General features: G+C 45.7%; 1 protein-coding gene and 1 non-coding gene across 5 annotated transcripts in view; both read left to right on the top strand.

Moving 5' to 3' along the window:
- The first annotated feature begins 3,532 nt into the window (after positions 1-3,532).
- Positions 3,533-26,908, top strand: part of TSC1 (TSC complex subunit 1) — a 49,429-nt gene continuing 26,053 nt past the window's right edge. Inside the window, exons 1-8 of one of the 4 annotated variants that reach the window (XM_074362479.1) lie at positions 3,533-3,662; positions 12,327-12,389; positions 18,681-18,866; positions 20,029-20,132; positions 21,224-21,376; positions 23,332-23,476; positions 24,816-24,970; positions 25,363-25,436. In XM_074362479.1, the coding sequence (XP_074218580.1) occupies positions 18,761-18,866; positions 20,029-20,132; positions 21,224-21,376; positions 23,332-23,476; positions 24,816-24,970; positions 25,363-25,436 (737 nt within the window). In that variant the 5' untranslated portion in view covers positions 3,533-3,662; positions 12,327-12,389; positions 18,681-18,760. The remainder of the gene's footprint in view (positions 3,663-12,326; positions 12,390-18,680; positions 18,867-20,028; positions 20,133-21,223; positions 21,377-23,331; positions 23,477-24,815; positions 24,971-25,362; positions 25,437-26,908) is intronic. The other 3 variants (XM_010955910.3, XM_010955911.3, XM_045517351.2) reach the window with 3 other exon arrangements.
- On the top strand, positions 7,947-8,018 carry TRNAA-GGC (transfer RNA alanine (anticodon GGC)). The gene has a single exon. It is a non-coding gene; the product is annotated as a tRNA-Ala (tRNA).

The following is a 26,908-nucleotide window of genomic DNA, read 5'->3' as shown; positions in this document are numbered from 1 at the left end:
CCCACGAGGGAACAAGCACAGCAAAGTTCGTCACAGCGTTGTTTCTGGTGGCACTTTGGGAGGGTGCAGAGTGGCTCAGGGCAGACACACTCCACTGAATAGCTGTCAGCAGTTAGAAGCTCCTGGCTGGATGGACACAAAGCAACGAGCCTCAAAACATACTGCTGAATGGGGAAAAAAGTAAGAAACAGACTGTCATCTACGACACAGTCCATTTACATAAGTTAAAAATACACGCATACGTTTATATACAGATGTGTGTCTGTTTGGACACGGCACTGGACAGCAAGGGGCCAAGAATAAGACTGGAGAGGCCAGGGCCAAGGAGAGCCTCAGGGGCTACTGCCTGGAGCTTGGACTCCAGCCTGCAGGAGATGTGTGACCCCTTGAAGGCAGGGCAAGGGGCAGGGGGCTGCCACACAGAAGGCTGAAAGCTGAAGCAGGAGGGCCACTTAAATGGATGAACCTGAACTTACGGCACTGAAAGGGACATAGTTTTGACCAGTGGTGTCCTTCCAAAGACCTTCAAATCTCCTGGCATCTGGAAGGCCTTTTGTTTGTGAGAGACAGCAACCCAACTGAAACTAGCATTAGCCTAAACAGTCAGTTTTGGCTTCATGGAACTTGGAGGACCCGGGTGAAGCTGGCCTCAAGGGCTCCGGAAGCTGACAAGATCTTAGTACCCTGCATTTCTCTTTCCACCTCTCTCTCTGTGTCTTTGTTCCTCTGTGTCTTTTCCATCTTTTGGCTAGACTCCTTGCAGAGCTTGATGGAGGGGAGGGAGAGGGGGAGGGGGAGGGCCATAGGTTTCTCATCCCAGTTTAGTGACCCGGGAGGAACGACAAAGTCTCTTTCAGCACCCAGGTATAAAGACTCAAGGAAGCCCCTGACTGGCCCAACTGTGCCAATCGTTCTGGCTGGATGCTTGTGATGCTGGACTGGCTTGGGCTGGCCAGGAGCCTGCGGCCTGAGGGTGGTGCTGTGGGTGTCCCCAGGAAGGGGCGGGAGAGACACAGAGACACACGAATGCAAAGACGTACATCACGTGCATCAAGTCAGCACCATCTGCCTCCCAGGGCGCACTCCTTCTGTCTTCTGTCACACTCAGACAGGCAGGACACGATTGCTGTCGGCAAGCCCCTGTCGGCAAGCCCCTGCCACGGGAAGGCTCTAGGGTGGTAGTGTGGAGGGTAGTGATCTGATTAACATCTATTTAGCTAATGGCAAAAAATTAACCCCAGAAATGCAGAAAATATCCAGGCAGCCTGTGGTCAGTGGCTGGAGATGGTGACAGGGCTGCCTCTGCCTCTTCTTCCCAGCCTCCTCTCACAAGCCTCTGGTGGTCCATGCTGAGAGAACAATTACCATTCTTCTTCCAGACACTGTATAAACAGTAACAGTGTGGTTACGGCCCCCTTGGGGGCCAGGAGCTGATGAGCCTCGTGTATCACTGCTCCCTTCCAAGGAGAAGAGCATTCCAGCAGGATGAGGTCACAGAGTGAAGGAAAACTGGAGCCAGGGAACGGGGGTTCCTGAGTCAGAGCTCTGAAGCAGTGCCTGTTCCCTGACTCCATCCCTTAACCCAACTCTCCCAATCTCCAGTGGTCTCAGAGTGTGCCTGAGTCCCTGCCACGGTGTTAGTGGGAAGGTAGGAATCTGTTCTGGTGAGATGGTTTGTGAACTGGTGGCAGAGTGGGGAGAACCTGGACCCCAAGTGGACCATGCCAGGCAGCTACATGGAAGTTAGCATTTGGTGGACTGACTCCAGCAGTGACTGGATGCTGCCTGTGAGTGCAGTTAACAAAGTAACAAAACTAACACTGATTGAAATAGGTTCTATGCTAGTTACATCTTAATGTCACATTGAATCCACCCCAAATCCCCACTAGGTAGGCATTATTATTACTCCCCTGCTGCAGATAAGGAAAGCAAGGCTCACTGAGTTAGTGTGAAGGCAGAAATCTGCCTTCAAACTCTAGTCTGTTTGATTCATGACCTCTTAGCTTCTCCCAACTGCCTCCATGACCGTGTCAGGCTGGTGGAACCCCTAGCTCAAAGTCCACCTCCCTTGTAAGCCAGCACAGTTATCAAGGTTGTGCACTGCTCAAGGGCCCCCAGGAAGAGTAAGTGTAGCTGGGTAGGGGCCAAAATACAGCCTGGGCTCTGCTCACATGGGTTGTGGGCCCAGAGGCAGTGCCTTTTTCTAATTCTCACAAAGGCACCAGATGGGCTAGCAACAGCCCTACCCCAGCAGATGATGCCAGGGCCTCTTGGAATTCTGACAGCACCCACAGTGCCAGCCACTGACACAGCAGGCCCCTGAAACCATATGCTGCTTTGCATTGTGACCCAATTGGTTCCCATGACAAAACTTGTTATTCCCATAACTTACCCAGCTTTTACTGCCTCTAGATACTTGTTGCTTTGGTTCTCTGCCTGGAATGCCCTGTTCTTCCCAACGGCTTCTCCCATTTGTAGTATCATAAAACCTACCTTTCCTTTAAACCCAGCTGGCTGCGCACTCCTTCGAAAAGCCTTTCAGACACCACAGCTGGTCTTCACCTCACTCCCTGCGGCCTCTCTCACACGGTTTCGTTTCAGGCACAGCGTTTACCATACCCTGCCTCTGATAAGGACCATCATCTTTTGAGTACTTATTCTGCGTGGGACACTGTGCTAAACACTCTCCATACTTTTCTCTCCTTGAGTCCTCACTTCGCTAACGTTGTTATGCCCATTTCACAGAGGAAGAAACTGAGGCTCAGGGGACTTCAAGACTGGTTCAGGTTGACCCAGCTAGGAAGTAGCAAGGCAGGAACTGAATTGATGGGTTCTGCTTTTAAAACTGCCTGCTCTGATTAGGGTGATTTTCCAATAGATGTTGTGACCAGGTCTGAAACGTCAGCAATCTGAGCGCGGAAGCCAGTGTGGCTCTTCGCAGTCCCAGAGGTGGGCTTTTGCAAATCGTCCGCGAAGCAAAGAAGGCTGCCCTGGTGCAGCTTTTTCTCCTTCCCTACCTGAACTGCTACTCCTGTAAGGGTCCAAAGCAGACCCTTTACCCACGGGGGCCCCACTGGCTCCTAGGAAAACAAGATCGCAGCTCCGCGGCCGGGCACAGGGAGACCCTGGGCCGGGGGCAGCCGGGTCTGAGAGCCGAGGAGCAGCAGCGGGAAGGCGGCAGGGACCCCCAACCACACCCAGCCCGGCGAACTTGTTTACGCCTCTTGCACAGCCCCTCCCGCCCGGCCGGGCCACGTGACCTCCGCCCCGCCCCTCGCTCTCTCTCGTGGCTCCTCCCGCCGCGCCGGCCCTTCTTTTTGCCTCCTTCGGAGTCACAAGATCTCTCAGCGGCCTGCTTTCGGAATCCTTCCGCACGTCCCCGCCCCCCTACCTTGCAAACTCCCCTTGTTCTTTCTCGACCGGTTAGCATCCTCAGTAATGAGAAGAACGGCCTCTTCCGTCCAGAGGGGCAGCCGACCGCGGTCTCCAGTTACCGGGGTCGAGGGGGCGGCGAGACCCAGCTGGGGACTCTTTTTCGTGGCGGAGGCTGCAGCCGGCTGTGGACACTTCACGACGGGGGGAGGTGCTGTACGTCCAAGATGGCGGCGCCCTGTAGGCTGGAGGAACTGTGAGGTAAACAGCTGAGGGGGAGGAGACGGTGGGTGAGTATGGGGGTGTCGCCCCCTCCTTTTCACGGGGGCTTCTCGGGGCAGTCCTGGCACCATGACCCCAGCCTGGGAGGCTCTGTGGGGCTGGGGCAAGGGGCTCACTTGCCGGGGAAGGACCCCGGGAAGGGGGGTTCGGAGAGCTTTCCCCTCCCTCTTATTACGCGCTCTCTCCGGCGGGGCCCAGCGGGGCTGGCGGGTCTCTGGGGAGGAGAGGCGGCCCCGGCCGGCACTTCGCCCCTCTCTGGCGACGGAGGGGACCGCTGCGCCCCGGGCCGCGGTGCCGAGGGCAGGTGAGGTGGGCCGCTTCGGCAGCCCCTCGCTTGGTGGGGTGACAGATTCCCGCGGGGTGCGGAGAGCAGGGGAGAGACCCCCGGCCGGGCGGGAAGGGTCTGGTGGCGGGGCTGGTCCCAGGGCTTGAGGAGAGGGGGCGAAGGGTGGGGGGCGGGGAATGAATGGAGGCTGCCTGTGGGCATCAAGGATCCGCCTGGACTCGGTGTCTCCGCTGAGATTTGCAAGACTGGAGTGCCTCGCTCCGGGCGTGCTTGTGGGTGTTTGATTGACGGCGAAAGACAGTTACCTTAAAGTCAGCAGAGGTGATTTTTAAGAGACAGCTATTTGCAGAGCCACTCCTAGACGCTCATTCATTCATTTGAGGAACTGGAGGATGAGGAGCCCGCGGTCAGAGAGACCTCTTAGAATTAAAGCTGTTTCTTTGTGTTTCCTGTTAAAAGAGTTTTGCTTCGTGCTCTTTGGATTTGGGGAGAGGGGGCCGTAGAGGGGGCGCGGTCTTCCTAAGCTTGTTTATGGAGCGCTCACTGTGAAAGTGCTTTTAAGTCATCATCTGCTTTAGTCCTCTTGACAAAGGGGAGAGGCAGCCACTGTTAATACCTCCATTTCTCAGATGAAGAAACTGAGGCCCAGAGAGATTAGGGTAACTTGCCCAAGGTCACACTTCTAGAATTATCTGAGTCGGGACTGGAACTGAGGTCTGACTGATTCCAAGACATGCTCCTGTCATTTGTACTCACGCCACTCTTTCATTTACCTGTTATTTGATCAAAGCTGGCTGTCCTTCTTTCTAATTAGGTGATCAGAATTAATCAGTTGGCTCAGGTTTGTGCATAAGTGCCTCTGCATGTGTGTATGCGTGCCTTTGTCTACTTTTGAAGAAGGGCGCACTTGCTTATAAACCTTAGCTTTAGTCTGGGATGGCAGTGTTGTGCCTGTAAACATGTTAGTCTAAATTAGGCTGGAAAGTATTTGATGTTTTCATAAAACTGATGCGTTTACTGCAGAAAGAAGTCCTGCTAAAATCCTTGCTAGATTTTTTATAGAAAGCATAGAAATAGCACTTCACTTTACAACCAGTAAGCTGTAAAAATACTAAAATAGAATAATACTCTTCTGAAATAGTTTGATTTATAATTTTGGGATCAACTGGGAGTCATCTGAATTCAAACATGCTGGCAAAGTGGTGCTGTAAATTTCGGCATTATAAAACCGAGCCTTGTGGGAGCCCTTGATTTACTAAGCAACCACCTGTAATTCTTAAGTTGAACATTCCTGAGTAAACATGGAATATGCAAATATGAAAACTGATTTAGGTTTGTGTAGGGAAATGCACCTTTACCAGTCATGTATCAGGCAAATGAGGCTCCTCAGAAACACTGAAACATTCTTGCTGTTGCCCTGGGGAGCTGCAGAATCTTCCTCTAACCACCTGGTGTAAACTTAAGGGGTATTTATAGAAGATGTAAATGGAAAATATCCTCTTACTAAAGTTAATATCTTATCCAAAACACTGTTACATCACGTGCCTGGAGGGTCGAATGATGTAAGCTTTCTTTGCTTCATGCATTTCCTGGTGTCATAAAGACTTTGGTATGTTCCTAAATTCCTAGTTAGACAGATTGCTAGGTGGCTATAAGCATTCTTACTCGTTTTCTTTAAATTGGAGTGTCTCAAATCCTGTGACTCAGTTGTACTCTTCCTTGCTGGGTTAAGAGCAAAGATACCCCATGCTACTGCTGTTGGAGTGTAAAACGATGCCTTCTGTGGGTGCCTGTTTTCATTTGTGAGGTGAAACTGAACAGTCTTGCTAGGACAAATCAAATATATACCTGTCTAGGTGATGTTTACAGAATAGTGAAATTGTCAGAAAATGAGAGATCTTTAATGGTAGCTTTCGTTAGAACCTTCACACACAGACGTCTGACCCCATAGTAGGTAGACCTACATAATCTGTCTTAGAGGACAACCTGAGTATATATTTTGGAAGAAGTCATAGGTGATGCTGATGTGCAGCAGTAGTTCAGGACCAGTGACTTAAAGTATCAAACTGGCCATTTTAATTTATAACTTATTACAGAGGCATTTCTTAAAATAGCTTCTAATCTCTGGTGTATGTAGCGGTGGGTAAGTTTTGAGCTCTGAATTACAGGTGATTTAATCTTATAGATCTGTTTTCTTTCAAAGTTTGTTAGGGTGTAGATATGTTCTTTCTGGGTTCTAGGGCCATGGTGGACTAAAATTAACTTTTCCTGGAATTAACTGGATATTCTTGGATGCGTATGAGCCAAATACAGCAATACGTCAGCCATTTCAAGGTTTTCTAAAAGTCAAATAGCTTTTGACTTCTAACAAGTCACTTAAGTTGTCTGAGCTTCTGTTTCTTCATTTGTGAAATAAGAGAGTTGATTTTATATGAGTGTTTCAGTCTACATTTCTGTGATTTCAGGTCCTCCTGGGACTTCAGTTAAACATTTCAAGTTGGTTGAATCAAAGTGTTGATGGCTTTATGATAACTAAGCAAGTGGGTGACTTTTAGCCTGACCTGTTGAGTGATGACTTTTTATCCTTTCCTTTATATCACATTTTAAAAAAGGTATTCCCTATAAGTTCCTTATATTATAAATCTCTCTTTGAGAAATTAGTTTTATTTGTATTAGTTTTGTTAGTCATTTAAGTAGCTGCAGGCATGAGAGAAAAGTAATACTCAATAGCATTTAAAGTTCTAGCTGTGTTTTAAAAATACGTATATATTTATGATTAGCACGTACTCAGACACTAAATTTTTTCCTTCAGCATTTAACATAATTTGGTTTACATGAAATGCTACTTTTTCCCTTGGTCTGAAAGACCATTTAAATTGGTCTAAAATTACCATGAGCAATTTTGGATTATTCTTTTTCTGATTTACTTTTAAGCCTATAGTTACCAGAAATTAGTAACTTAATGTTTGGTGTCTATTTTGGGGAGAGGGGAGAATTTAAAAATATATATATGTATGTATAAAGCATATATAACTCCAGGACTTTGCTAATTTCGTCGTGTCCTTTCCCTTGAGCAGTACTAACTTTTGTTCTATACAGTGAAGTAGCAAAAGGTAACAAAACACTTTTTAAGGTTGAATGAATTCAGATTGTCATCTAATGAGTAAAGTGCCTTAAAAACCTAGTTTTGATACAAAACAAGTAGTTACTGGCCTAGGATTCACAGGTCATTTTCTAAAATAAAGATAATGGCAGGAGAGGCCATGAATTATTTGAGTAACAAGGGACAGTTTTACCCTTCTGTCGGTGATGGAAGACACGGGGGGGGGGGGGTAAGGAAGAACAGGTGTAGTGACCTTAATGCCTGCAATCATTCAGACCTGTGCTGCTTTGATTAGTTGACAGAGCACAAGAGCACAGCAACAAACATGAAGTGTATCCATTTTAAGTGATAGAGTAACTTTATCAATGTTGCAAATGTAAGTTATTAAATGTAGACTTCTAAGCCTTAGGTACCCAGCAATACATTTTGTTTAATAGTAATATTGTTACAATAAAGTTTATATTTATTGACACAGTGCCAAACAGTGCTAAATATTTTACATGCAAAATCCTGTTAGCTCTTCCAACAGCCTTAAGGGGCAGGACAGGGAGATGAGGAAATTGAGAGTTCAGATCACTTATTCAGTGGCTGAGCTGGGATTTGAACCTTGTTAGTTGACTCCAGAGTCCAAACATTTCATCTTTAACTTTGATAAATTGCTTGAACTGCTGATCTCATAAACTAACTCATAGGTCAGTGATTCTTAAGTTTGAGGGGGGGGGTCATCCCCCTCTGAGAATTTGTGGGAAGCTGTGGACCAAATATCCTTTCCTGTCCCACCAACAACAACAAAATTCATACAGATGTGAAATTTTGGATATGGCTTTATGAACTTTATGGACCCAGCCTGAAGCCCAACTGATCATTCTGATAGATTACTGGTCTTAAAAATGGACTTGGGTGGGGGGTATAGCTCAGTGGTAGAGCACATGTTTGGCATACATGAGGTCCTGGGTTCAATCCCCAATGCCTCCATTAAGGGGGAAAAAATGGACTTGGCTTAAAAAAAAAAAAAAAAGACCAGCAGATAGGAAAGGGCCCGTCTTTTAAGGATGGCCTGTGTACTGTTCGTATTATAGATCATTTTGTTAAGCTTTTACATTGGAAGGCTCTTCACACTCGCTGGGAATTCAGCCTGAAGTGCCACATTAAAAAAACTATAAGTGGGGAACTCAGGTGTGTAACTTGCTAAATGCTAGCCAGGTTTGGTATTTAGTCTGTGTGTACCTTTAGTACCTGGCAGAATTCCATGTAGGTTTTTTCCCAAGATTTATACACTGTTTTTTTCTTTTGAACCTCAAAGTATATATAAAATATATATTAAGTATATATTTTTAATGTTTCTTGCCTTCATCCTTCTTCCTAGACCAGTGGTCCTCAACCATTAGTGGGCATCAGAATCTCCTAGAGACCCCACTCCCAAAGGTTCTGATCCAGACGTCTTGGACCAAGGCTCAAGGCCCAGGAAACTGCATTTCTAACAAACCCGCCAGTGATGATGATGTTGCTGAGCTGAGAACCACGTTTGTCAGGCCTAGACTGTCCAACCCTGCACCTTTATCCCCTAGGGTATTTCTGTTTTAGTCCTATGAATTTGAAACCTAAAGAAATCTTACAATTTGCTCAGATTTCTTCTAAGGGAAGCTCTGTTTTTGAAACATAGAGGATATTTGGTTTATTTTCTGGGTAAATAATTTTGTTCATGCTAATAGGAGGTCAAGACATAAGAAACATTATCTGTAGAAGAGAGAACACATTACCAAAGTCAAGCTCTGTCCCTGCAGGCAAGTTACTAGAGGGCTTACCTCTGAGTAGGGTCTGTGCTTTGTCCTTCAGGGACCCTCATGGTGAAAGTTCTGAATGAAGAATCTGCCGCTCTTCTGCCCCTGTTTATATGACCTTAAGAGGGACCACGACTGCTGAGACCCTTTAAATCACAGATGACTACACGTTTTGGCAAGTTTTATTTCACACACCGAGTAGTGTTCCTCACCCCTTTCTCTGCTTCTGTGCGTCCGCAGAAAGAGTGGATTGCAGCTCGTACTTTGCCTTTTTTGGGTGCAGTTAGGCTGAAAGTAACTTTGTTCACTTCATAGAATGTTACTCTAAGAAATCACCTGAGCATTACTGAGCCAGAGCCTAACATAGTTGTGTAACGGTGTATCATTGACACATGATTATTGTTATCTGTGTCAGTAACGTAACAGTGTAATGTTTCTCCTCTCCCTGTGCTGTACTGGATAGTGAAACAGTCCGTCTGTGCCTGAACCTGTATCTGAATTGTCTGCACTTTTTTAGATAAAAACCTCAGTATAGAAAACAAGTTACAGTGAAGAGACGTCTGCCTTCATTTACACCTGTAGTGTGTTTACATCACAGACAAGCTGTACAGCATTATGTCAGGTGACGTATGCAGCTGTGACGTATATGCAGCTACGTGTTTTATGTGGTTTGCGGTTCGGAGGGGTCTAGGAGGGAGAAGGCCACATGCAGCACTGGTTTTCCTAACTGGTATTTTCAGATAAAATACTTTCTTAAAGGCATTTTAGGTACCTGCCACTGGTATTTCATAAAGGTGTACGTAGCCCTTAGCTCTCTCATGGCTCGTGGTGCATCCTGCCTGGGGCGGAGGTGTGTGCAGATGGGAACAGGTCCTGCTAATGACGTCTCTACCTGGCTGTTAAGCTGGAGTTCGCGTGTAACCTGGGTGTGCAGGTCATCTCTCTGTCTAAATGAGATGAAGGTGAACTGTGAGAACACGATGACCTATACTCCTTCTGTTTAATCTCAAAACACAGAAGCTCTCATCTTCTAACTCAAACCTACCCTGTATTTTTATTCAAAAAGGCTGACTGTAGAAGTGCAGTTGCAGTTGGCTTTGAGGTGAGCACACAACTTTGGGTCAGATACCAGAGGAATAATCTAGATCTGAGGGCATGTTTCTCTTTTAGTTTGACTTTTGAAGGCAGGAATGTGGATTGGCCCCATTGTGCTCTGACAGGTGTTTCCGTCCGTACCCGTAAGGGGTGCACATTTTTGAGGAGGGTCCTCTCCATTCCTCACTTCTGATCAGGAGGTCCACAGGTCACATGCTTTTACGTAATAGGACCTCCATAGGGCAGAATTTAAATAGAAATGAATAAGTAAACAAACACTTAAAATATAAATAATGGCAGGCAGCCTTTGACTTGCTGGCATTGAACTGATGTCGATTTATTACCATTACCATTTTTTAGTGGAATGATAAAGAAGTTAAGAAGTCGTGATGTTGAGTGTTGGACAAAAGACACTTGAATCTCCCATGCCGGTGCCTTTATTCAGGACGGTGATCTTGGCCGGACAGGCTACACGCACTCCTCTTGTGTGTGTCCTAACTTTACCCTTGCCTTAGATACTCCTTTTCAGCTGAAAGATCCAACAGATTAATTGAAGAGGAAGTCTGTGTGACTCACTGGACTAACAGCTGATTTTAAGATTCCGAAGACTGGAGGCTCCAGTGTTTTAATTCCAGCTCTTTGGGTTGAATGGCAGTGGCTGGGCAAGCTCTCCCTGTCTGGATGGCTCGGCTGGCGCCTCTGAAAGACCAGCCCGCCTCCCAGCACCGCACACACACTTGCAGTGTGCCACTGGGAATCCCTGGTGTTAATGCCTAGAATGTGTTCCACAAGGAAATGTAATTACCCTGTCATCTGGAGCAGGAGACGGCAGTTGTTCAAGTTGCTCAATACTCCAGTTTGACTTTGACCATGACTGTGTGTTGAGGGCTTGCTTTCACACCCTTCCTTGTGCAGTGTAATTAGGCATATCTAGTGGATGAGGGTCAGCTTCCATACTCTGTATCAGCCCTGGAATGGCCAGCAAAGAAACTGATGAAGTCTTTGTTAAACTGAACAGGGTGTATTTGCCCCTTGTGTGCCCATGCTGAAACAGGCCCTGGGTGTGCACTGTGGACCAGACAGATGGTCCCTGTCTCCATGGAGTTTACAATCTAATGATCAGACTATACCTAAATGTAGTTTGAAGGGCCTGCATTTTAAAAGCAAACTTGAATGTATTTATTTATATATTCACGTTAAAAGCAAACGTGAATATACTCACGTTTAACATGGATTTTTAATACGAGATAATTTAGGCAGAATTATTATAGGGTAAAAGGGGGAAGAAAACAGAGAAATGATGCTGTTCTCAAGTTATTTTATACTTGTCGTGTAGAAGGATTAGATTAAGGTCTGTTTTGAAGGCAGAATTCAACTTTGTATATTTATTTAAGAAATTTTTTAACTCCTAATCATTAGTCAACAAGTACCAGACATTGTGGCAGCTGCAAGAGATACGGTGCTGCAGAAGCCACCGTCTTTCACTGGCTCCAACTTATGTTCTGGTGAGGGAGACACGTTCAGTAACTGATTACGCTTACTTAATTGGGTCATGGTAAGCGATGCAGAGAAACAGAGGTTGCTCAGAGTACGTGGCAGCCTGGGCAGAGTGGAGGGAAGTGAAGGCTTCTCTGATGAAGTGAATGTTTGAGCCAAGATTTTAAGGGTGAAGACTTACCTTGGGAGGGGGCAGAGGTCACGTCTCTCAGGCACAGAGACACAGTGTACGTGGTCCCGAAGTGGGGGGCACATGTGGCTTGGCTGTGAGACAGAGAGGCTAGTGGGGGAGCATTGTAAGGGGGGGGTGCCCGGCGGGTATGAGGCGAGGCAGGCCCGCTGAGTGCTTTCCACCTGGCACCCTTCTTACGCTGGGGGCTGCCTCGCAGGGGCTCCTTGAGTGATGGCTCTGTGCCGGGGGCCAGAGGGTGTTTGTCTCCTGCAGTTCTCACATGGCCTTGTGAGGTGGACGCCCAGATTCTACTCAGCTTATAGATGCGGTAACTTAAGGTTAGACGTTGGAGACTTAAGATAAATAATCAAGTTACACACAGAGGTGGGAGGGCTTGGACTTCAACTCGCAACTCTTTAATTCTAGAGCCTGTCCTGCGCATTCGTTACTGCCCGTTCGTTTATAGCTCTAATAAAGACAGTTAACAAAAGCACAGATTACAAGTTCAGCACAATATAAAGAATTTCCAGCAACCAGCTGTTCAGAAATGTAGACAGGGAGAGGCACGTGCACCCAGTGATTGCAAGTGTTCATTCCAGTGGAGACCAGATGGCCACCTGTCAGGGATGGAGCAGGAAGGAGGCTGAAGCAGATGAACCCTGAACTCCCTCCGATTGCCTCCGGGATTTCACTTCATTATAAGATGGTTATTTACATATATGTGTTTTTCCTCTTCAGTGACCATGAAAGACACCAGGTTGACAGCACTGGAAACTGAAGTACCAATTGTCCCCAGAACAGGTAAGGCATGGACTCAGTCCATGGTTAGGGGCGGCGGAAGAGAATCGTTTATCTTGCTGTGGTGGTGCTGGTGTAGACGTGTTTCTTTGCATTTAGGACTTAACGTGTATGGTTGCAGCCACTTGCCAGGAGCTGGACCTTCCGTGGCCTGAAGTAACGAGTTAAGTTACCGGAGTTTGTAGACTGCTTGTTCAGCGCCGGGCACTGTGTCAGGCTCGCTCTTTCGTTGTTTATTTTCTCCTTGTCCACACTTCCGGTGTTTCTCCATTTTACAGATGAGGCATTGGGCTGTGAGGTGTCTTGTCCTTTCCCTGAGGCTGTGCAGCTAGTACTCGGTGGGCCCGTGACTCAAGTCGGTTCTGACTAGCAGCGAAGTCTGGTTCTAATCACTACGTAAAACTGAAGCCTGTGTGTTTGAGCAAGTCTTTTAACTAACACAGAGGTTCTCAACTCTGACTGTGCCTTAAAATCCACATGGTCTGTAAGAACAAATCAAATGTACTGTCTGGACCCCACCCCTTAACCTGCTCTGGAGTGAGGCTTGGGCTGCAGGATTTTGTAGACTCTCTAGGTGTTTCCAGTGTACATTCGTGGGCTGAGAACCCCTGAGCTAATGAGTTAGCATTGCATCTTAACATGGCTTTATTTATTAATTGTCTTAATTTGGGGGGGGGCGGTGAGTTGTATGTTGTGGTTTCCAGGAGCTGGGGATTCTCAAAGTCCTAGAATATATCCTTCCTAAATGTTGAGGCTCTGGCATTCCTGTGCACATGAATGTGGTCTCAGTGACCTGCTGATCACTGAGCTCTGCTTTTGAGTTTACTGGCAGGAGTGTGCAGTGCAGCCGCGTTCTGTGTCTGGAGGAAGGAAGGGTGTAGGGAAGGCAGGGAAGGCGCTTGGTCTGCTGAGTTTAGACGTGGATGGCTGATGGGATTCATTTAACACCTCACTGGCTGCCATTTGCCATATTCCATCAGCCTCACCTCACAGGAATTGTGAAGTAAGGTGGGGATTTTTGCCTTAAAGATTGGTGTCTGTTCACAAACTGGGACTTAATACAGATTGTACACCATCTAACAAGAAGGTGGAAGTACTGTTCTCGCACAAGTAGGGAAAAGCTTGCTAAGTTTGGCTTTTCATTTTCAAATGTTTGATGTGTACCTCACCCTGTCTGTTGTCAGAAGTCCACTGAACATGAATTTGAACCCAGGGTCAGAGGGTCATGTTCATGTCATTGAGGCCCAAGCTGAGCATCACACATCATAAATCTCAGGTTTTATTCAGCATTTTTCAGTATTGGCGTTGTATTATGTTTCAGTTGCCAGATTGTTAAAGTGTGAAATTTTAATGTAGGAAAAATACGTTGTCAGCTCTGTCAGCTGCTAGATTGCTGCTGCGTTAATGCGTGTGTGACACCAAATAGACATTCACCTTTAGCTGCCACGTTTAGTCCCAGAACTGACCATTTTGGACAAAGCAGAATGTAATTCAGGGGAGTTTCTGGTTCATTGTTTTCTAGAGGGAACCTGTACCCAGGATTCATAGCTTGGGCAAGCCTCAGGGATCCTTCATCTTCAGCCACTAAAAATTACTGGCAGCCTGCAGCAATCATTTTGACAAGCTTTTTGTTTTAATTTTTAGCCTCTATAGACACAAAACTATGAGGAATTGTCCTCCTAAGATATTTTTGTAGATCTGTTTTGAAATCTGATTAGTAAGTACAAAATGTGTTTAATTTTTTTTCTTAATATTGTTTTCTTCATACTCTTTGTATTTTTTATGTTTGGCTTGAAGATGATTTATCATGGATATCAGTGACTGATTTTGGATTTTTTTCATGTCATAAAATTGAGATAACAGGTTGACATTTTATTTTTAATTCCCCCTCACAAGATGTGAAGTGTTCTGAAATAAAGACTACAAACAGGACTACAAATTAAATGCAGCTCTTAAAGATTATTTTGTTTTGAATAAATGCTACAAAACAATTCTATAAAAGAATTAAAGTATAATTCAATTTCTATTATTTAGCCATGTGTTACTAAATTTTTTATAAATATTTGGCTTAAAGAACACTGTTATTTGTAAAACTATTCAGCGAGTCTACCCTCTTACTATTTATATTATTAGTTAATATATTTAACTATTTGGTGTTGTTAATTGTTTTTGAACATAAAAATTACATCATTAATGAAGCTTTTACTTTTATAATTATTATATTATAATAAGTACTACAGTGACAGAATTTCAGCTTACAAAACAAAACTTGGCTGTTACATCTAGAATGTTTTACCTTTATTTGAAAGTGAATATTCAGATATTGGCAGTAGTTGCAAATGCATGCCTTGTGTACATTAGTGACATCGTCTGGATTGGGTATGATGGTAACAACATTAACATACAGTTGTCAACATTAACATATAGTTGTTGGTCACACACACACTGTCAGGGATGCCAGAAATGCTACTGAAGTGGGCCATTGATGGTTCAACTTTCTGTCCTTCTGAAGACCAGATTTTGGCCAAGTATGGAGACTAAAATCGAACTTTGCTAAATCTCTATTTTCCATGCTTGTTGAGATGGTACTAAGTGTTGTGTTTGATAAAAGTCTGGTTACAGTGCAGAGTTTAAGCTTGGCTTATTCAAAGTTTGTGACTAACAACTCCCTGTTGCTTTAGATCGAGCGGTCAGGGGAGGCCTCTCAGAGGTGGTGACATTCTGAGCGGAGACTTGAAGCCAGCAGCCCCACAGGGATCTGGGAGAAGAGCGTTCCAAGGACAGAGGGAGCCGCAAGTGCGGAGGCTGTAGCAAGAACCCGCTTCCCTGGGTTTTAGGAGGTGGGGACTAGAGCTGAGAAATAAAAGGGCAGAGTGGTGTGAAATGAAGGCTGAGAAGTGGGGAGTTCACAGCTGGCCACATCTGCGGAGCCTTTTAGGCCACTTGGGAGTTTGGGTCTTACTAGCTCCATGTGAAGCCATTGGCTGCTTTTAAACGAGAGTAGTAGATTCTGATTTCTGTATTTCAGAGTCTTTTGTGGTTGTTTGGTGGCAGATAATTTGTAGCGGAGAGTGGTGAGGGGACTGCTGCTCCCTTGTGTCCCAAGGGGAGATGATGGGGACTTGGAACAGAGTGGATCAGTGAGTGGGCTTTCTGACGGATTAGAGGTGAGGGTCGAAGATGTCACCTCGATGTTTGCTTCAGACTGACAGTCGTGCCTTTCACTGGGTTCCGGAAGACTGGCAGAGTGGCAGGTTTTGGGGCGGGGAGTGGGTGTTGAAAGTCATGGCTCCCTAATGTAAACGGTGTCATTGGTAGCACTGCATTGTGGCATGTGGCCACCAAAGATGATATTAAACTAAGCGGCGTGTAGGATACAGAAATGTACTAACCCAAATATTGACTTTTGGCACCTGCTGCCTCCTGTTTTCCATACTTGGGTACTTCCAAAATGGAAGAGACTTCCGTGGCTGTAAACGGACGCTTCAAGTGTCTGTGGGGCTAACTTTTAAGTGACTTCTCCCAGCCGGTCTCTGTCGGCTATGAAGTGTGTGTAATGTGCGCAGCTCACCCGCTACCACCTTGTCCAGGTCGAGCTGGTCCCTTCCCGCCTTGGGTTCTCACTGAACCATGTCCACTTCCTACTCATGCACACATAGTTCTGCGTTGCATTTGCTAAGCCTGCTTCCTTCCTTAGTAGCCTGCACTTAGCCCCTCAGGAAATACTTGAATAAGTTTAAAAAGGAAAGGTTTTCCAATCTGATTCCGAAAGTTTATGATTTAACTCTCTTGAGGGCTTTTTAGAATGTCAAAAATCCTTAAACTTGAGGCACTTAAATGAAGAATCCCACACAAAGCCCATGATGTATATTTTTTCTGGGTGTTAAAAAAAATATGGTTGAAAGGTAGAATTTTAGGACTAAAGTGAAAAACAACAAAAGCTTGTTGCCAAAAATGTACTAGTGCATTTTAGAATAAAACCTTATTTTTGCTTTCTATAAAGCATTTGAAAGAGTAGGCTCCAGATGTCAGACTTTTACACCTAAATTACATTTATAATCTGAAAAACAAGCTAGGTGGCCCATGCCGATCAGCGCTGACTACCGCCAAGTTGACTGGATGGGCGCCATCTTTGTTTAGAATCGAGCTCATGTCATTCTGGGCTCTGGGCTGCCTGTGTTTGGAGGAAGAGCTCTGACATTATCGTCTTCTGAATACACAAAAGACAAACTCAGAGTCTCGCTAACCTGAGACTGGGTAAGTAGTAGTTTTATTGGAACAAAACCAAACTTAGGGACAAAATACTTTGAAGCCTGAGAGTTGTTTGTGGTTTACCTGAAGTAGAAATGAATGTGGGGACTAACTAGATACTAAACGTGCTATTAAAAGTTATTTTGAAGGTAGTAGCCCAAAGATTTTTACTAGTTTTCTTTCTGATAATATGTGAGTGCTGCTCAGTGAGTGAGTACTGTGCCAGGTGCTGTGCTGGGATGCGCAGTATCTCAGTTAATCTTCTCAGTGAACCGTGAGCCCCAACAGGTTGGTGTTACCTTCACTTACAAATTTAGTTTAATCCAACTCACAATAAGGTGACATTTATTTCTGTTTTCAGCTTTGAATTCTTATAATAAAATCTTACTAGTTGTGGTAAGTTCTGACCCCTTTCACTTCCTCTGTGATTTACCTGTAAGATTCATATTTATGTAAATATAAATTTGTACTACATTTTTACATCATACTTTTTACATCATGATTTGCTATCAAAAATGCATTTTTACATTTTAATTGATTTTTCTGGCTAATGAATTTCTGATTCACCAAAAGCAGAATCAGTGAATATCATTAGGTTGTAATTAAACAGAGCATAGATGATAATAAGTTAATACTCAGCAGTTTCTGGGCTCATTGCTACTTTTAATCTGGTATCCCTGTAGGAGGAGCTTAACTTCTTAGTGGAATTTTTCCCTAGTGTAGTGTTTCTCAAATGGGGCTTTTTAATCACCTATGTAAGAATTACCTGGGGTACTTATTATAATACAGATTCCTGAGCCCAAAATTCAGTTCTGGAATGGCACCAGGAACTGAACATCCCAGATGCACATCACAGCTCGAGCCTTGCTACTGCAGCTTACCCAGAAACAAGCAGGTGGAAATAAGAATGTGTTTCACCATGGCTGCCAGTGACATGTACCAGTCGTTGGCCGGGGGCGGTGGAGCCAGCTCAGTTTTGCTTTGCCATGTGACCTTGACAGGGCCGTTTGTCCTTCTGGAGTCTCTGTATTCTCATTTGTAAAGTAAGGATAGTCTCTGCTTCCCTCACAGTTGCTGTGAGGACCAAAGCCACGAGTGAGTTTGACGTCACACTTCAGAACTTGGGCTTTGAGTTCAGCAGATTGGGGCTCAACCCTGGTTTTGCCTCTTGCTAGCTTTGTGACCCTAAGCGAGTGGCTTAGTCTCTGTTTCTCTTCCTGTAAAATGAGGACCAAAGAACCACTCCTACTGTGGCAGCATGAGGAGTATGTTCGATGGTGTTTGTGAGAGCTGTGCAGTGCCTGTCTAACAAGGGGTGACTGTTTTCACTTGTTTTTGAAACTACAGCTTTAGAGACTGTAGTAGGGAGGAGTGAATAATTGTAAATGTGTGTAGTGACACTTGGAGAATGAGCTGCTTTTTTCGTGCATAAAGATAAGGCAGCTGCTCCACTACCGTAAAGAGCTGAGTTTTTGAAGGGTGCAGGGATACCTTGATGCCCCGTGCAGGCCTGTTTCCCTGTGACCAGTGGCCCTTGAGTGTGTGGTTGACGTCTGGGGTGCGGAGCACGCGCTGAAGGTAGAGAAACCATCCCTGGCTCAGAGGAGGCCTTGAACGCATGCGCCCGTGACCTAGCCAGCCGTACTGCCGCTGGGGGGCTGGCAGGAGGGGACAGCGCGTGTTCTTTGCCTGCAGGTAGCTCATCGACTGTTTCGAGCAGTGATTTGAGACACAAGCATCGTCTCGGCAAAAACCAAAGTAGAATCAGAAGGAGGAATAAAGCTTCGAGTTAACGCTGTTGCTGAGTTGCTGTGCTGGTTCTGATGGGCATCACTTTTTTTAGGTTTTCTGTTGCGTTCCCTGGAACCCCTCTTCATAAATTTGTCAAGGATAGAACTATTTACACACCTCAGCTGCTTTTATCAGCAGGGTTCTGGACAGACTTTTCACGGCTTTGAATATGTGCTTGGTTTGTCTGGCAGGTAGCTTTTTTGGGGGTAAATGGGGCCATTTCCTAACACCATTCCTCTTCCTTTTTTTCAGTCTGGTAGTGGCACCAATGAAGAGCCTTCAGAGTCTGTAACGCACGTCCTGGACCCGGCATAGCACATTCGTGTAAGATAATGGCCCAGCAAGCAAATATAGGGGAGCTCCTCTCCATGCTGGATTCCCCCATGCTGAGTGTGCGTGATGACGTAACAGCTGTCTTTAAAGAGAACCTCAGTTCTGGTGAGCAAAGTCATATCCCAGTTAGCTTATCTGCTGATCAGACAGGATTGACCGAGAGGCGACTCAAATTTGGTTTTCATCTTCTAAAAAGAGTCTTTAAAACCACCAAGAAGAAACATAAATTGAAGGATTCACTCTATATGTGTTTTAAGCTTTTAATTATGGAAATATTCAAATATACGCACAATCATAGAAGTAAGAATCAGAGAAATGAACCCTGTGTGCCAGCTTCAAAGCTTCTGCCGTCCCTGTTCCATCTTACCTCCCTGACTTCCCCCACCCAAGTATTTTAAAGCAAATTCCAGATATATCATTTCACCTGTAAATCATATACGTGATTTTTAATATGAAAAATGCATAACCTCTTTTTAATCAGAAGTATAAACAGGACCCCTTTTTTTTTATTGCTTAACAGGTTGGCAGAAATCAAATATTGGTCACAGAAATGGGCACTGTCAGCAGAGAATGCTCTGGCGTTCAGCGCTTTTGGAGTATCTGTCATCAACTTAAAAACAGATACCATTTGGCCCACTTAAAAGAATCTGTATTTCATTATAGCCTTGAATGAAATACAGCAAAAAATTGGAAAGTCCCAAGTACCCTTTAGTAGGTAAATGGCTAAGTTATGTGGAGCCGTGCAGTGTGCTGGGAGCTCAGTAGAGAATGAAGGAGGTCACTGTCTCGGAAAGGTGTCTAAAATGCCTTGTTAAGTGGGAAAAGCACATGCATACCCAGACTGTGGTGTGTGGACGTGGAGGCTGTGTGTGTGTGTGATGATACAGGTGTGAAAAGCTTTGAAAGCACCTGTCGCAAGCCAGGGGTGTTTGTCTCTGAAGAGCGGGTTGCGAGGCAGGTGGTGAGGAAGACTTCTTCTTTTATTTTATATACTTCCATATAATCTGAGTTGTTAACAATAACGTGAATTATTTTTGCAGTGAATGAAAAAGGAAGATGGTACTTCATGTGCTTTTGTGGCTGTTTAGGCACATAGCTATTAATTATTAAACCTAAGTTAATTTAAGGGGGCATAAATACAATGTTTCATGTAACTTTGGCTAGCATATAAAGAAGCATGTTCTGGATTTTGTGACAGGCAACTGTTTGAGGTAAGTTTAGGATGTTAAAGGAAGTAACCATCATAAACTGCCCTTTCTTTACTTAGACCGTGGTCCGATGCTTGTGAACACCTTGGTGGATTATTACCTGGAAACCAGCTCTCAGCCCGTGTTGCACATCCTGACTACCTTGCAAGAGCCACATGACAAGGTGAGTGCTGGAGTGTAACGGGAGAGAGTCAATACATTTTCTTCAGGTCATGTGGAGGCGTCTTTGCAGACCCACCACGTGGTCTGTCCAGAGCTTACTCCTTCGACTTCTGGGTGCCTTAGATGGTTTTGCTCCCAGATTATAACTGCGTATAGTCGTCAGGACCTTTGTTTCCTGTAGAGTTTTCAAAGTAAAACGTATTTCAGAGGCTTTTACAGATCTTGCTGTTTAAAGAAATCCTGTAATCTCAAACTATAATTGTGTGGTGACAGTGTGATTCGTAAGTTACCCCTCTTTAAACCCATGCTCTGAATAGGCTTTTTGGGTCTTTAATCAATATGGCAGAACCTGTCAGTGTGGATAACGATGGGGCTGACTGAGTGGTGCTGCTCCCCAGCACCAGGCACTTGGAAGGTTCCTTTATGTTTTATTTTTGCTTTGATATTTGTTGGTGGTAAATAGCTAACAAAGTGTTGTAGTTGCAGATTTTGGTAAGTCTTGGGTTTGTATGTGCTTCCTTTACTGGGCTGTGAAGGCTTTGCCATTGTCTGCCTCATAGGTACATCTTAGTTTTTCCACTCTGGGCTGAATTTTAACTTCTGCACCTACCTAATTTATACCAGGGGCCAAGTCACGCAGGCTGGGCTGCTGTAGCGTTAAGTGCCCGCTCCAGCAGGGCCCCCTCCAGCTCCAGCAGCCCGCCGCGGGCTCACGGGAGCGGTGGCTATTCTAGGCAGTGGCTTATTTGTGTTTCACAAAGAGGGCCTACGAAGGGGGCTCCTCCTCGCTTACAGACCTGAATTGTGGGCATCCTTTTTCAGGAGTTGCAAACTGGCTGCCCTCTCTTAGGCCAAATGCAGCAGTGTTTTGTTTGCTAACATGGTTTTAGAAGATCCTGAAATCTCGTGTTTGATCTCTTTACCTGCACGACCCTTGCTTTACATCAAAGGGAAGACTTGAGAGACTGGAGCCCGTCACTGCTGCCCTCACTTGTGTTAACTTCGTACACGAAGATGAGTGTTTCCCTTGGTTCCCTTGGTTCCCCCCCAGCTTTACTGAGATACATTTCTCTTGTTCTTGTACATTTTCAGCACCTCTTGGACAAAATGAATGAATACATGGGCAAAGCCGCCTCTCGGTTATCCACCCTCTCGTTGCTCGGGCACGTCGTGAGACTGCAGCCGTCTTGGAAGCATAAGCTCTCTCAAGCACCTCTTTTGCCTTCTTTACTAAAATGTCTCAAGGTACGATGATTGTATGGGTTTGGATGAATTGGCTTTTGAGTATAATTTCTGAAATTTTGAGTAACTATAAAGCAAGCTAGATTTTAACTTTGAGAGTTTAAAAACTTCTAGGTGTTTGGTTTTTCCCGAATGTAATGTAGTCCGGAGTTGGTGCCTGGTAAGTTGCCGGTGCATCGCTGTGACTGTTTAATGTCTTCGGTCCAAGCAGACATGGTAACAGTTTCAGTCACATTGGTTCAACACGGCGCTGTTCCAGTCCTCTTTGATTTCATCATTGTCTAGCGTTTCCTCAGTTGAAAACATGCTGGTTTATCTTTGGGCAGCCCCCATTTCTGAATTCTCTTTTGGCTGATAGAAAAATGGCTAAGGGCTCTTTTAAGTCTTTGGGAGCACGTTCTGGTTGCAGCCGTAACGAAGGTTTTATTGATACAAGCCCTGCTGGGTGAGTCGCACTCCACTTTTTTGCGCTGACCTTAGTGTGTTTTTCTGCACAAGGAGTTAAAACCTAAACAGAACTTTATGGTTTTAGTTTTGACTGTGGCTTGCTGAAATCCTCAGGGTTATTTGCTTAATCTGTTTTAGTTCCTGGACTTGTTTCCTATCTATAAAATAAGACAGTGTGGTTAACACGAACTGCCTGTACCTCACAGAGACATGAAAATATCCAGTAGTGTTTGTTCCAGGGTGGCAGGACCTTTGGAGCCGTCTGATACAGCAACATGCAAATTGATTTTTATCTCTGCCAACAAGGGTAGCTGTTTTGTTATCCCTAGAGGTGGGTCCCAAGGAGTCACATTGGTAGAGTATCATAAAAATGTGCATTTAATGTTAAGATTAAAACAGGAACGGTTTTAACAACTTAATTTTTTTAAGCAAATGGGTTGATAATATAATCCAATTTTGAGGCACACTGTTTAGTTCAGATTGCAGAATACTTATCTTTCCCAAAAGGACAAGCCTTGAAAATTACTCATGGGCTTGTTACCCAAGCTTTCAGTTTGAATGTTACAATAACCAAAATTAGAGTTAGTCCTTTTTACTGGAACTCATTATATATTCTAGATTCTCCAACCAATATTTTATATCCTTCTTACTAGATACCTGCTATAACAAATGGCCTGGTGCCTGATGTAAAAACTATGTATATTTAAAACTTTATTTCTGGACTCATTGTCTCCTTTATCAGTAGAAATAATGAATGTCTTAGCCTGCATGGTAGTCTTTTGATTAACGTCTTGTGTCTTAGATTTGAATTCCAGTCACTTGGCAAACATTCATGATTTAATTATGGGTCAGGTGAGCCACTGTAGCCAGCCTGAGTTGATTCATTATCCGTTGGTTACTAAGTGTCTTCAATTAGTCTAAATTTATATGACTTAATATAAAGAGATCACTGTATCTTCTTTTATTTGCTGGTCTCTAAATATTGTTGTGAAGGTGAGCCATTAAGTATACTGGTTAGTGCTATACTGATTTCTTCTTCAGTTATAACTCTGTTGTAATTCTTTAGAAAATAGTCAATTATGTGTCAATGAATAGGGTTTTTTTTAATTGACTTAAAAATTAAGTATTTTAGGACTTGATTGAATGAACAAAAACAGCAGCGTTCCTTTGTTCTGTTGAAAAGCAGCTTCTTGTGCTTCCCTCCGAGTGCTACACGAGGACATCCTCCGTCTTTGGGACTTGGGAGTCCCTGGGCCACGTTGAGCCCCTGCCCCACATGAGTTTGGTGTGTCGGCAGTGGTCCCCGCAGACTCAGCACAGTCGGGCCGGTCCTCAGTGGTGTTTGGTTGAGTCTATTTCAACGTTGTGCCCCCAGAACCCTTAGAGGTAGGGGAATGAGTCTGTGGGTGGGCCTCTGACTTGTGGCCCCTTGGCATTAGGACCTCTTCGTGCGCTAATCCTAATGCTGCGCCTGACAGGTGTTCCTTCCCGTTTGACCTTGCCTCCTTCAGGTGGACACCGATGTCGTCGTCCTCACGACCGGCGTCTTAGTGTTGATAACCATGCTACCAATGATTCCACAGTCGGGGAAACAGCACCTCCATGATTTCTTTGATATTTTCGGCCGTCTTTCGTCGTGGTGCCTGAAGAAACCAGGTAAGGCTGTCCTTGTGTGCCCATCGCGTGCGGGGTGTGTGCTTTCCTTGCTGATGAGCAGCTCGTGCGCCGTGAGCGGGGCACGTAGAATCCTGTAGCTGAAGCGGGTGCCTGTCACCAGCCGGGTGAGGACACTCCTCGGGTACATCCACCAGGGGCACAAATAAGCGTGGCTGTTGAGACTCCTTCCTTTGCTTTGTTGGCTTGAAAGCGTCAGGCGTCAGAGATACTGAGCGGTAGGGAAAACTTCCTGATTTTTGGCAAACTGAAAACCAGCTTCAGTCTGTGTCGTGCACTGTAGGACTAATCTTGTGGAACATTTTTGTCTTCCACTGCTGGTCTGTTGTGACAGAACACAGGCTTCTGGCTCAGCGGAGACCTGTAAGTGGGGAGGGGCGAGGGGAGCGCAGCAGGTCCTAAGTAGCGCTCCACTTCCCAGCGCAGGGGGCTTGTTCCCGCACCCGCAGGTAGCTCAGCTCTGTCCCAGTCATTCACAGGCTATAAACATGTAAAACTCAGGATCTTTTGGTAATCCCCAATGAGATACTCGTGTGGAAGGAATGAAATGTGTACGCACTGGGAAGCAGAATATTGTGGCTTCCTGTATAGGATTAAAAAGCAGGCATGAGGCCCATGTGATGCTGGCTTGCCTGTAGGCTCTTCCTGGGGAGAAGAGGACAGCCCGTCCTTTAGTAGAGGAGCTTTGTGGACTTGGGGTTTCTGTAGGGTCTAGGTAAGGCTACATGAATTAAGTTTTCCATTTCTCTCACTCTTAGCTCTTTAAGCTAATTTCTAGATAATAGTTTTCCACTCTATAGTTCCAAATCTGCATAGCTAAGACTACATACTAAGTTTAAAAGGTTTTCACACATTTGTTCCACAAATATATGAATGCCCGTTATGCATGAAGCCCAGGGCGAGGCACTAAGGATACAGAGGTATGACAGTGCTGTTCTCAGGAAGCACACACTGCGCAGGGCAGTGGAGGAGCACAGCGACAGACGTGAGGGAGCATCGTTGTAAAGGGAGCTCAGCGTTACGAGAACGTCTGGAGTCCTTTTTAAGGGATGACTAGAGAGGAGGGCAGAGGTTAAATCAGTGTGAGCCTTTATGGGTCAGTCTAAGTAGATGAGAGTTTAACCAGAGGCCGTGGGGAGCCATTGATGGATTTCAGACAGGGGTGTCCTGTATGTTCGGTCTGTGTGTTGGAAACCCACCCTGACCTACCGTCTTTGGCGTGAGGTGAGAAGCCTTGCTGGCGGCCTGTGCCCGTGTCTGTTTCGGCGCGCATCAGTCTTGTGTCCCGCGAAGAGTCTCCTCGCGACGGTTTCCTTTCCAGGCCACGTGACAGAAATCTACCTGGTCCACCTCCACGCCAGCGTGTACGCACTCTTTCACCGCCTGTACGGCATGTACCCGTGCAACTTCGTCTCCTTCCTGCGTTCGCACTACAGCATGAAAGAGAACCTGGAGACTTTCGAGGAAGTGGTCAAGGTAGGCCGAAGCTCGTTACTTGACATCTAGCACGCTTGCTGCGTGGACAGGCTGCATTTGTCACTTCCGTGCTGAGTGGTGGACAGGGAGGTTTTGAAAAGACGTTTAGCCTTCTCCTTGTCCTGCGTGCTGCCCCCGGCCCTGGTAACCGCTGCTCTGTTGTTTGCCTTCATAGACTTGCCTGTCCTGAACATTTCATAAATGTAAATAGAATCATATAATATGTGGTCTTTTGTTAATGGCTTCTTTCGCTTAATGGAATGTTTCAGGATTCATCCATGTGGTGGCATGTGTCAGTACCTCATTCCTTTTTATTGTCAAATAATATTTCATTGTGTGGCGATATCACAGAAATTGAGCTTTTTGTCACTGGTCAACTCAAACTCTTCTAGCCAATGATGGAGCATGTGCGAATTCACCCGGAATTAGTGACTGGATCCAAGGACCATGAACTGGACCCTCGAAGGTATGGAAACTAAGCTAGTAATGCAGAATTTTGTAGAATCAGTAGAGAGATTGAAAATGTGATCTTGGAGAAGCCTCTTTTGAGCTGTTCTTCTGCTTGTGGAATCATTCCATTTTGAAGGACTTGTGCGGTGAAAACTCTGCCTGAGTCTAAAACATGCTCCTCAGAGACAGAGAATTGGTAACTTGGCAGAGTGGAGGAAGTCACGGTGCAGGTGCTGGCCCTGCAGAACCCCAGAAATGCTCACAGCTCTGGGGTGCGACCATCGTGTGAGGCGGCGGTGACAGGTGTGGTTGGAAACAGGCGCGCTGCCGACAGCCTGGGTTTCCAGTGGTCTGGCTCCCTGGGCCCTTCCTCCATCCTGCTTGGCCAGGCGACTGCCGTCCTCCACAGGGCCCCGTGGAAGTGCCCAGATCATTCTCTGGAGAAGCAGAACTTGTGAGGTTTCTGATTTGAGGACGCCCAGCATGGCGGAGGGTAGAGCCGAGTCGTGACTGGAAAGGAGGGGAGATGAAGTCCTGCACACTGAGCTGGGGGAGGCTCAGCCCCCTGCCCTGCTTCTCTCTGGCTGGCTGCCAGCCTCGTGCTCCCAGGCAGGGGATTAAAGCCTTTTGGGGGAGAGCAGCCCGTGGATATTGACATTTGAGGCTCTCCCACCAGGAAGGGTGGCTCACCCCCTCCAGCAAATCCACCTCTCCACAACCCCCCCCCGCCACACAGAACCTCAGCTTAAAGCAGCGTGCTGTGAGATGTAGGTGGAGATGCGTAGAAAATGCGTATTTGAAGTTTAGTAATAACAGGGACACCTGTGCAGCCACCACTTGGCTTAAAAAATGGAACCTTGCCCTCCTCAGTCGCAGCCATCTTCCTCCCCGTTTCCCGTCTCCCCGCAGCAACAACTGCTGTTCCCACTTTTACTGTAATCATTCTCTTCCTTTTCTTTACCGTTTTACCACATGTATTGTTGCATTTTGAAAAGCTGATTGGGAGACAAAGTCTGGCTAAGGAACAGGCAATCTCGTCACTATGCGGTGCGGGTTCCCAGGAGAGGAAGAACCGAGTGTCTGGGTCTCGGTGTGGCGTCCCCTGCCCCAAGAGCTTACAGGAGCCCCTTATGGGGAAGTCAGTGGGCAGGGTCCTGAGCAAGTCCTGGAAGCATAAGGCTCGCCCTAGTTGGGGCATCTGGCACGGCCTGTCGCGAGGGCCATGTACTGGGTGCAGAGGAAGGATGCAGTTTTTTGTGTGGGTACGGACTTCCAGGTTGGGAGTCATTCTCATTTAGGAATTCAGAGGCCTTGTTCCATTGCCACCTTGCTTCCAGGGATGCTGTTGAAATCCAGAGACATTCTGATTTCTGATCATCTGTGTTTGCCGTCTTCCCTTCGTTCTCACGATGTTCTGATGCCTACTGATGTCCCTCGGTATGAATCTCTTCCCGTGTTCAGTCTGGAAGTGCTTATCTTTAAGTTCTA

The sequence above is a fragment of the Camelus bactrianus genome, chromosome 4 (genome assembly GCF_048773025.1).
Source record: "Camelus bactrianus isolate YW-2024 breed Bactrian camel chromosome 4, ASM4877302v1, whole genome shotgun sequence".
NCBI classification, from domain to species: Eukaryota; Metazoa; Chordata; class Mammalia; order Artiodactyla; family Camelidae; genus Camelus; species Camelus bactrianus.
Note: the sequence above shows the minus strand (reverse complement) of the source record. Positions and strands in the feature narration are given on the sequence as shown.